Source organism: Thamnophis sirtalis, unplaced genomic scaffold (genome assembly GCF_051295495.1).
Source record: "Thamnophis sirtalis isolate CommonGarterSnake01/CBP01778 unplaced genomic scaffold, rThaSir2_p1.2 scaffold_6, whole genome shotgun sequence".
Taxonomy (NCBI): domain Eukaryota; kingdom Metazoa; phylum Chordata; class Lepidosauria; order Squamata; family Natricidae; genus Thamnophis; species Thamnophis sirtalis.
This window is the reverse complement of record NW_028261386.1, coordinates 106,446,718-106,458,131: the sequence shown is the minus strand read 5'-3', so window position 1 is coordinate 106,458,131 and position 11,414 is coordinate 106,446,718. Positions and strand designations below refer to the sequence as shown.

General features: G+C 34.8%; 1 protein-coding gene across 3 annotated transcripts in view; it reads left to right on the top strand.

Annotated features, from left to right (window-relative positions):
* The first annotated feature begins 7,227 nt into the window (after positions 1-7,227).
* Positions 7,228-11,414, top strand: part of AFG1L (AFG1 like ATPase) — a 64,613-nt gene continuing 60,426 nt past the window's right edge. The window contains exon 1 of one of the 3 annotated variants that reach the window (XM_087718674.1): positions 7,228-7,414. Coding sequence is in view for 1 of the 3 variants with exons in the window: in XM_087718673.1 (XP_087574799.1) it covers positions 7,541-7,640 (100 nt within the window). In the remaining 2 variants the exon portion in view is untranslated. Of the gene's footprint in view, positions 7,415-7,487; positions 7,641-7,680; positions 7,885-11,414 lie in introns of those variants that run through there. The other 2 variants (XM_087718673.1, XM_087718675.1) reach the window with 2 other exon arrangements.

Here is an 11,414-nt window from a genome sequence, read left to right as displayed (position 1 = left end):
TACTTGGAGTCATGGGGTTTACTTTTGATTCAGACATTCATCTGGATACAACCCAGTTTATGAATGGTGCAGTACTTCCTCAACTGCAAAACAGTGGCTGATTTCATGTACTATTCTGTGCTTTAGATTGATATATGAATCTAGCCAATTGATTCCTACTGTGCTCTTTTCCATCGGCTTTTTAAAAAAATTACAGAAAGTAACAGAAGTGTGACATATGTTGATTGCTGTTAAAATGATTTTGAGCAGCTGCCATCAAGACAATTAACTTCCACAGAAGCAATTCATCTATGACACCTCTCTTCAAAGAACGCTAAGTTCATCATGCTCATACAGCACCCTTCAGATTTTGAGGAAGGAAATGTAGTTAAGTCATCAGAATTCAGAAAAAAAAGGCTGAATCGGTGTTTTTAATATACAACTTGGAGAACGAGCACTTTCACAATATCTTCAAATTGCAACTTTTGAGATATTCGCTTTGAGCCTAATATGATTCCTAGAAATGAATCGGAGTTGGGCCTCACCCAGCAAAAACAGAAAGCATTTATATTTACTCTGGAAGAAGTGGTACAGCTTAGAACCACCATTTTAGAATGTGAGAATAAAGCTGATATTTTTATTGCTTACAACTGACACATTCAGCTTCTATCATTAGCTCTCCCTATAACATATAAAAGTAAACTTATAAAAAACAGCAGTTGTATTCACCAATAATTTGATCAAGAATGTTGGAAGGCCAAAGAGAGTTAACTATTTGCTTTACTAGTCATGGAGATGATCCTTTATACATACATCAAGATAGAATCACCATGAAGAAACACCTTAAGAAATTAACTCAATACAAGAAAAAACTAACATTCAAGAAACCTGACTCATTCCCTGGAAAGTACTGATGTCTAAATGGGACCTGTCTTGATAGTTTCCATATTTTTTAAAAAAGAGAATGAGAAACTTATATCTAACTACCAGTCTATCAGCCTCCTCGGCATCATTAGCAATACCAAGCATCTATCCGTTAAGTTCCTGATTGGATGAATTCAGAAAATATATTGTGGAACAAATTGGATTTAGAAGTGGCCATGCCCCCTTTGATCATGCTCTAATTTAACAATATCTGCAGAAAAGTACATTTTAAAACCATGGACTTTGCTTTATGTACCTTTTGATCTAATTTCTAGGTCCAATCTACAATGCAAACTCTCTATAGAGAGAACTCTTATTGTTTATCTATAAACGTTATGATCAGTCTATCATAAAAGTTAGATATAAATTCCAAGGATACTATGTCAATGAAATCCCTGTTAATAGGGGTTCAGCTGGAATATAACTGCCGTGATTAATTATTGTATCAATGCTCTAGTTGTAATGAATGACTGTTCCTGCTTACCTACTTCAAATTAGCATATTTCAACTCTATGTGGATGATGTATTTATATATCTTTCTTATCTCTGGCTTAAAAGGGGTACTGCAAGTGTTGGCTGATTACTATGTGTTACAGCTACCCTAGAAAGGAAATACAAAACCATCCCATTTGGGCTAAGGTTTTGCCATGTGGTAAAAGGGCTATTGAAATCATACTATGACTTATTATATTGCTCATTATTATGCTGTCACACATTCAGAATTAATAGCCCCACATCTAAATAAATTCTCCAGTTATTGTGACTGCTTTTATTCACAATGTGATTCTTTTGTTTTAAGTGTAATTAAATTTTCTTCAAAATTCCCTCTAGTATTTAGGATTTGTGATTTAGCTTATTAAGTTTTATTATGTATTGGCCATTAATCACAATAAAGATGTTCTTCAATACTTACATTAAAAAAGGCACTTTCATGAGTTTTATACTATTGAAATCTGTAGTTCAAATACACTTGAATTTACTGCCAACCAAAACACAAGAAATTGGTAATAGGTGTGTATCTACATCCCTATACACATATATTGAGAGTAGAGAAAATCACAAAATATATCTTGAATTTTGCCATTAATAAACAATGCAGTTAGAACACAGTATATTTCATTTGAATAAGTTTAATTTGAAAGAAAGCTTTTATAAAATATGGTTGCTTATAAAGTTAAAAAGTCACCATCAATAAAAGCCATACAGACACCACATAATTAATTTATGATATAAAACCAATCTCTTTAATATCTTCGTAATCACTTTAACATCTAAAACAAACAGAAGATGAGAAATTCCCTTGTGGCAGGGATTCCACAATTTGGTTGCTATAATCAAAAAGCCACTGTATTTTTCTCAGTAATTAAATTAACAAGTATAATGCTTTAACTCATTTGTTTAATTGGGTTCTCTTTATCTAGTTTTAGGACTTATGTGAAGATGATTTCTTAGGTTACACTTATGCAGAAATATTGAAAATTCAAAAGGGTTCACACACCATTAAGAATCACCCTAAGTAGCCAAATTTACAGGGTCTTTACAGAACATAATGGAAACTGATGGACCCCTTATGGTAGAAAAGAATATATCTTGTATTCAACATCTGTTTTATAAGAGGCCATATCTATAGATAATTAGTGTCTCAGCCAATTTTGTATCTTTTTGACTGTAGTGTTTACTATTTGCCCTCCACAGTCACAATGGATATAGAAATAATATTTCATGTGTCTTATCAAATGAACTACAATCTACAATATTATTTTGTAGCATTCTTAAGTCAATTCTCCCTAATGTAACATGCTACTTCTCTGACACTATCCAATAGGCTATATAGAATGATTGGAAATAAAAATGAAATTTGACAAATTTATATAGGATTTACTTTCCATGTGCAGAACTACAATATAGTATGTAGTAGAATATAAACATCTATACCTATGTCTCCCTCGGGTTCATTGGATATGAGAAGAACATAGTCATCAGGCCATCAAAAAAAATGTGACCCCTCTCACTTGAAATTCAATTGTGTGCTCTTGACAATATTTCATTTGGTGCGGAAAAGCTTGGTAGAGCTGGATTATGAATATGTATTATTCTCACAGATGCACAATTAAAAACTGGTGCTTGCAGAGAAAAGATAGAGAGAAGATAAAGTTAAACGTTCATAAAATGACATACCTATTCTCAATCTGTTCTTTACTTACATTTCTATATTTAGCCTGTATCATGTTTCTCATGAATTCCCTGGCACTGTGATTGGAGCTATGTCAGAAGGGTCAGGTTAGCACCTGAGCAAAGGAGTTCATGATACGGACTCTATTCAGCATGCAAGAATATGCAGTTGTGTGAAAAGCAGGAGATCTGCATCACACACAAACGTTCAGTTTTTAGCCTGCTGGATTGCAGATCAAAAGGTTAAAGAAAGGATTTATTAAGAATGAGTAGTGACAATTTAAATAAATCAGATGTTTTTGCCGAAGATTATGCTGTGATTTTCTCCAATTATTCCTGACATTTCACCCATTCATATCGTGATGAGAGTTAATAATGCAAAGAGAGGAAAAAAAGACTCTTGTCTGCTTGTTTATTCATTGTTCTCAAGGAGCTAAGCTGTTTAGAGAAAGAAGTTATTTGTTATTTAAATCACTTTTCGCCAAAGTTGTTTATTCTCTGTTTGAGTATCTAAAAATATTGCTTTTAGCAAATATGCAATGTCTTTTTGAAATGTCTGTGCAATTCATAGTGATTTGCACACTGCAGTTCATTGTTAAATGGGTCCAGGTGTTGATGAATTTAACATCTGAGATTGAGTTAACTCATTAAAGCTCAAAAAAAGGACACAAAAAAGAAAGTTATTTTTAAACCTTATAAAATGTTATTTGATACAATTGGTAACAGTGCAGTCTTATATCTGCCTTTAAGCAAGTCTCATTGAAGTACCTGTGTCTACATTTATACAATAAATAGCATACATTTTATGTTTTGTAACATAATCCTGAATTCTGTTGTTCTAAATTTTATTTAGATTATTCATGTGCTTCAGTTATATACTTTTCCCATTTCTAGATAAATAAATGGTGTGAGAAAAAGAATAGGAAACAGAGTTCACAAAATTAATCAGGCTTAATATTTTTTGGTTTTACTGAAAATTTAAGAGTGCACTTAATTTTTACTGAAATCAATGAGATAGTAAATTTTAAAATCATGCTTATAGAATTCAGTCACTATTCACTAATTTAAAAAATTGTATTATATGAAGGTCATTATTAACTAACAAAATGAATGGAAATGCTACATAATATACAGTATTGACAGAACATGCAAGCAAAATGTGTTGCTTGTGACTGGAGACTGAATGCCAAAGTTAGAAATATTAAGGATCAATATGTAGTTGTATTGTATGGCTTAGAAAACAAAACTGAAGCAGGAGGCTAATTCATTAACTTCTTCCCCTCTAATAGTTTATTCATAGTGTAACATCCTCAAACAGCAAAAAATAATGTTACCGGAGGAGTACATAGAAATCAAATTGACAACATTAATGCTAAAATTAGGTGGAGGAGCTTAGTTAAAACATCGAAGATATGGGCAACTGCTGACTGTAAAACAGAATACAAACTGTTCACGCGTAAGTTCCTATTAAGCTAAAGAAAAGTAAGAAAGCCAACTACTTTCTACAATATGTTGAGCATTTTCAAGGAAAACATGACAAATCAGATTGAAATCCTGAACTATGGAATGAAGTTACAGAAGTAGCTAAAGATAAATGTGAAAAGAGACTGTCCAAAGATAAGAGACAGAAGAAAGGTAATTGGAAGGGGGGGCAGGAAACTGGAAAGTAGTATGAGAAAAACAAGGAAAAGAAGTAGAGCAAAGGAAGGTAACGATCTTAGCAAGGACTTTAAGGAAGAATTTCAGAGAGTTGTTTGATGTCTGGCCCCAAACCAAAAAATGACCCAAGGTGAGTTATTTTGTTGTTTTCATACCTGTAGACAAAAACGTACCAAATTGAGCACTTTATTATCTGCATCTACCATATACTGTGTGAAGTATTAGAGACAGTATGTGACTTCATTTTCTTTCTTTTACACATAACATCTAGATTGAATTGCCTTTTACTCCTCTGGAATGCATCACCTCCCTCCTGGGAATTCACCTCCTTACTACATTCCATCACATCAGAAGACTCAGGAAGCAGTATTGCAACAACATCTGTAAAGATATTGAAGATGGAAATAGTCATGTATAAACAGGAAAAGTGTTCCAAAAGATGTCTGAACTCAAAAGGAAATTCCAAACTGCTAAATGTTGCCAATGGATAGACAGCAAGTGATTCAAAGATCAAAGAAAGATGGATTATATTGAAATACTATACAAGAGTGGCAGGGAAGTGATGTACAGCGAGAAGAAAACTACTCACAATATAAACTTTTTTCATTTTAGTTGACTGTTATCTAGTTTGTTCTGCCAGTTATACAACTTTCTCTATTTATATAGAGGTGAAAGCCACATGATTCAGTATCATTATTTTAGCTTAATTGATTAGGTATTTTAACAGTGTGTTGTGAATGCTAAACAGTTTATTATATAAAAATATACATTTATATAGTTTCCTATCATACCTACCTACCTACCTACCTACCTACCTACCTATATATCTATCTATCTACAGTATCTATGACTCTGGGCAGCTAATAATTAGAATAAAAACAATAAAAATACAACCAACTACAGACACACATATACACAGAGTCATGCATTTTTGCATTAGTATGGTTATTTAATTACTGTATTTAGTACATATTGCTGATTAGCAAACAAATGAAAATAAAGAATATTAACAATAGAATAAAAGAATTGAAATGGATGTGAACAGATCACATAGCAAGAAGAAATGATGGCAGGTGAACCAAGAGAATCATAGAATGGATTCCACTTGATAAAAAAACATCCACAAAAGAGACCTAAAACAAGGTGTATTAACGACATCAGCAAGTATTGCGGCCCAATTGGCAAAAGAAAGCTCAGGAAACACGCAGAAGAGGCCTTCATCTTGCAGTGGATAGACAATGGCTAAATGATGATAATTGCTGTCCATCTCACATAGTGACTCTGAGTGCCATACAAAACAATCCAAATATATAAAAACCAATTAAAACACAGCCAAAATAAATTAAAAAGATTTTTAAAATGACAAGGAAAAAAATCCAGCTAGAGAATGCATTCCAATTAACCATCATGTAACAATCTCACTGCTCCATTCTATCATGGGATTCCCAGGCCAGTTGACAAAATGATGTCTGAAGGGCCTTAAAAATATAGACTTACCGTACATTTCACATATAGGGCTTGTTTTGCACAACATTCACAGGATTATACACACTAGCTGGGTACTTCAATATGACAAACAGTCATAGATTGGTCCCTGCATGCATAATGTTAAATGCAATCACTGTGTAGCAGTTTACTGATAAGACTTAAGAGTCTGAATAAACATGCTGCATGATATTTTTAGATATTGAAGTTCCACAAGAGAAATATTGTTTTTTCTCTCAGAATAAATCACATATAAAATATTGGAATTACTCATTAGAATAGAATAGAATAGAATAGAATTCTTTATTGGCCACACAAGGAATTTGTCTTTGGTGCATATACTCTCAGTGTACATAAAGAAAAATAAAATAGAATATATTAATCAAGAATCATAAGATACAACACTTAATGATAGTCATAGGTTACTAATAAGCAATCAAATTATACTAGGAAACAAATAAAACAATATAAATTTTAAAGATACAAGCAACATGGTTATAGTCATAAGTGGGAAGAGAGAGGTATTAGGACAGAGATAGATACTAGGAAGGAAAAGAAGAATAGTAATACAGTCCTAATAGATAATTAGAGTGTTGTGGGGATTAGTTGTTTAGCAGAGTGATGGCATTTGGGGGGAAAAACTGCCCTTGTGTATTATTGTGTATATTATATTAATAGTATAGTATAGTATAGTATAGTATAGTATAGTATAGTATAGTATAGTATAGTATAGTATAGTATAGTATAGTATAGTATAGTATAGTATAGTACAGTACAGTACAGTACAGTACAGTACAGTATTAGTGTATATTATATTATATTGTGTATATTATATTATATTGTGTATATTAATACCATAATACATCAGCACGTAATATTCAATACATGCCAAGTTATCCAAGTATTAAAAATTGTAAACCCTCAATCACTATGCTCGCTTATGGAGCCAGACGGATATGTGATCATAAACATGACACATTAAATACAAACAATGCCGTTCTTGTTCGTACCAACCAAACCCATAGACAGCCGGCCAAAATCATAGAATCGAGCCGGTCGGGTTGAAATACAAGCAGAAATACAACACTTCCCAGCATGCCTTTTGCATCCGGCTGCCTTGCAGTCTCTTTGAGCGGAGTCACGTGCTTCATCCTGGAGCTCGTAGTCCGTGCAAAGAACGAGCCCCTGGTTTAAGGTGAAGGTGAATGGAAACAGGCTGGCTGAGAAAGGAGGCTTTGGCAGAGCGGCCGTATCTGCTGCAATAAAGTTACTTTCCAAAAGGGCGGGGGAGGGGCGGGGAGAGGAAAGGAAGCACGTCAAGATGGCGGCTCCCGTGTCGCCCTTGGTTACTGGGCGCCGCCTGATAAACGCTGCCATTCGACCCGCCAATCTCGTCCTAACTTGCTGGGGCCCGCGGAAAGGTTAGTGGCGTTTGGGTCTAGGTCTAGGACGTATAAAGTGAGGCCGCGATCTATAGAGAGGATTAGGGCTCAGCTGGAAGGTCGGTTATGAAACGGCTTCCCTGGTTTCAAGCCCTGGTCGTGACTGTCAAGATCTCCAGTTAAAGGGGAGTTAATACGGCTCGGCTTTCTTTCCTGCACTTGAATCGCCCGGCATCGGCCTTTCGGGAAGTGTTCCGAAGAGGAACGCCCAGCGAGTTTTAAGGTCCTGGAATGTCCGTGAAAAGTTAAGAATAGAGTCCGGCCGGTCTCTCCATTTTAAAACATTCGCCCTAAGGGGTGTCCAACCGCCGCAACTCTTAAGACTTGTGGACTTCAACCCCCAGAATTCCCCAGGCAGCTTGTCAACTGTGCTGGCTCGGGAATTCTGGGAGTTGAAGCCCACAAGTCTTCAAAGTTGCCACAATTGGAGACCTCTGGCCTAAGGATTTTATGCCCCTTTAGGGATGTTCTTCAATTTTATTTTTCATAAGCAATGGAGAGCAGATTTAAATGGGTACCCACTAACATTTATTATTGTGTACCGGTTATTCTCTGAAAAGTGTCTATATATACAGCTTGCCAATAGGATGTTGCTCCAACTCTGCACAAATCCTTATTTTGCCCCCAGCAAAGAGAAAACCCTGCTTCAAGTTGATCTTTCAAAGCCCTTCCAGATGCTACCTGTACAACTTTAGTTACGTTAACATCAGTGAATCAAAGTTTAACTCATAAGCTGGGGAATCAAGCAAACTATTATGTTTTAATATGTTGTATAATGTTGGTTTTGTGATCAAGTAGATTAAAAAATACTTCTGGGTATGGACTGAGCATCAATGTCAAAACATGCAGATCTCTGGATTTTTTAAAAATAGTCATTAACCTTTATAGTTGTGGAGCTCTTAGTGGCAAAAGAGAAGTTTGGTTCAACATCAACTGGCTTATCTCCAATAAGGCTGAATAAGAGACTGTATATTCTGTATGGCCCAGAATTGATTGGGATGCAGGGAAAAAAACCACCCTCTCCACTCAAGACTCATCAATAAATCTTTTTACTGGCAAATGGAAAGTTCCCAATGCTGAAAAGTATTACACTGATGGATTCTGCAATCTCTACTTTACTATCACAAAAATGATGTACAGGAAAATTATCTTATCAATTAACATTTTTTCCACAAAATATTGATGTACTTTGTAGCTATTTTGGTGAACTGTCCAGGTTAACAGTTGTCAGACTATATGCACATAATAAATACATATGTTCAAGTATGTTTTATTGCATAGGATGCATGCTAAAAACCTGTGGGAAGTTATAAATTTGCAAGCATAGCAATAATCCGATGTGCTATAATTCAGTTACAATGCACATACTGTGATTAAAGAGTGAAAACAGCACTTTTGGTACCTGCATGTATGTTTTTGACTTGTAGTTAACACCGGTCTTGCTAGTAGACACTGCTATAGGAAATTGATGCACTTTAACTGACTTGGATGTGTGCTTTTCTATTGGCTAATTTTAATTTGCACGAACATGGAAGAATATTTTCAAATTGCCAGAAGTATATTTAACTTTTCACTCAGGGAAACCTTTTAGATAACAGATTCATTTTCTTTCCTAACATAGCCAAGATTTGGACAGGCTGAATTCCATCCTACACAACCTGTTTACTCATAATATTCTAGGTTTTAAAATAAGGAATGTATGTTAAATTATGTGGAATTTATAAAAAGTAGATTAGGGTGCGTAATATCAGAATCTTTCATACTTCAGATGTATCTGTGTCAGGGTTAGCTGATTCAGAATATGCATTCTTAAGAATATAGGAACTTGCAGAATTAGTCTATATCTAGTACAGTGTTTTTCAACCTTGGCAGGTTTAAGATGTGAGGACTTCAACTCCCAGAATTTCTCAGCCAACCAAACTTAATACCTCAGTGGCAATTATTATAAGATGCATTCTTATTCTGAGAAGAGCAAGAGTCAAAGGTAGTGTCATTCTAATCCATAATCTGATTTATTCAGCATGTGCCTGTCCTTTTGTTATTCTCTCCTTTTCTATCAATTCCTTTCCCCTCTCCTTTGTTCTCTTTTAGCTGCTTACCAGAGTAGAGACAATTCTAAAAGTTTGGGAAAAAATACTTGGTGTACATATGTAGGAAATAAAAGCTATAGTATTGCTTAAAAGAAGGAACTAGAATAAAAAATCACTACACTTTAGCATAAAGTAGTGAAGTTTTTTTGGGACATAAATAGCAGAAATAGTGGTACAGGAAGCAACTGTCTATAAGGAGCAGAACCAACCAGTAGATCAGAAAGACCATCAGAAGTATGATATTCAGATAGTGATACTTAATCACTGGAAGAACAACTATTTCAAGATCTAGCAGGAGAAGCAGGCAGCGTCAAGACTCCCAATTGAAAATAAGGCAAGAAGATGGAGTTTTGAAGAGCATAGATGAAGCAACTAAGGTCATGCTGTACACAGAGTTAGCTAATAATGTCAGCTCTCTAGATCTTTAACTCCTGATTCAGAAATTGACTTATTGATGAGATGCTCAGGCATGTTTTAGCAAGATTAGTCTCTACTGGGGATGAGTGAACTTGCATGCATACAGAACATAAACACTGAAAGTCCTCATGCGATATTTAATCTATACTTCTCAGTTTAAATTCTAGGCTTTTCCCTGCTTGCTTTCCAATTCAATGAATATTTGGGCCATTCTCTTTCTGGACCTGCAATGCATCTGATTTGTGAGAGGACAATTTTCTCTAGTATAGGAACCAATGGCTCTTAGCTTGGCAGTTTTATTACCAGAAGGATGGATGTTGAGGAACAGATGCCAAAGCTTAGAAAGACCTCCAGCAGTTATCTTTTCCTGATAATTCTTACTGTTACTGGGGGTGGGGTGGGGGGTTGACCTGCAAGGAGTAGCTGCACTATAGATTTGGAATATCTAGAAAAGAATCTGAAGAACTTTGGAGGTCCTGTGTAGACAGGGTCCTTCCTGTCTATAGAAGACAATGACAAAACAAGAATAATGCAGGCAGCTGACTAATTAACCCTCTCAATTAACAATCAGTAAGAATATTAGCTTTTAAACTTCATGAGTTTTTTATGTATATACCAAAGCTCCGAATATGGAAAATAACTCTGAAGTCTTGATATATTAAGATAAACAAGACTTAACATATATAAAAAGCATTTGGAAAGATTCTTGTGATTGAAATACTCAAGGGTACAACTTAATAAAAAAAGTAAAAGAAATGATAAGCAATAAGAGGAAAAGCAGAGTCACAGTATATGTTAAAAATAACATTTATGCAGAAACATTTATGCACAAAGGAATAGACTAGTAGTATAGATCCCACAGGGACGCGATGGCTCAGTGGCTAAGACGCTGAGGTTGTCAATAAGAAAGGTGAGCAGTTCAGCAATTTGAATCTCTAGTTTATAAGCTGTCTTGGAGAGGTCATATCTGCAAAGGTAGTCTAAAATTATGATGTATAAATAGCATAAGTTATGTGAAATTATACATCTTTGGCTGAACTTTATATTATTTAATATGAAGCGTAAGAAGTATAAACCCTGGGAATTTCAGCTATATTGCTTTGATGTCTGCTTCTAGTAGTTACTCTGACTATGTCTTCTTAAAGGTAAATCCTATTGTGTTAGAGCACACTGTCAAGTAGATGTGAACAATTTGTAGCTGATTTTAATAAGAATATCCTAGGCAAAAGAAGCTGGTTTAGTTTAA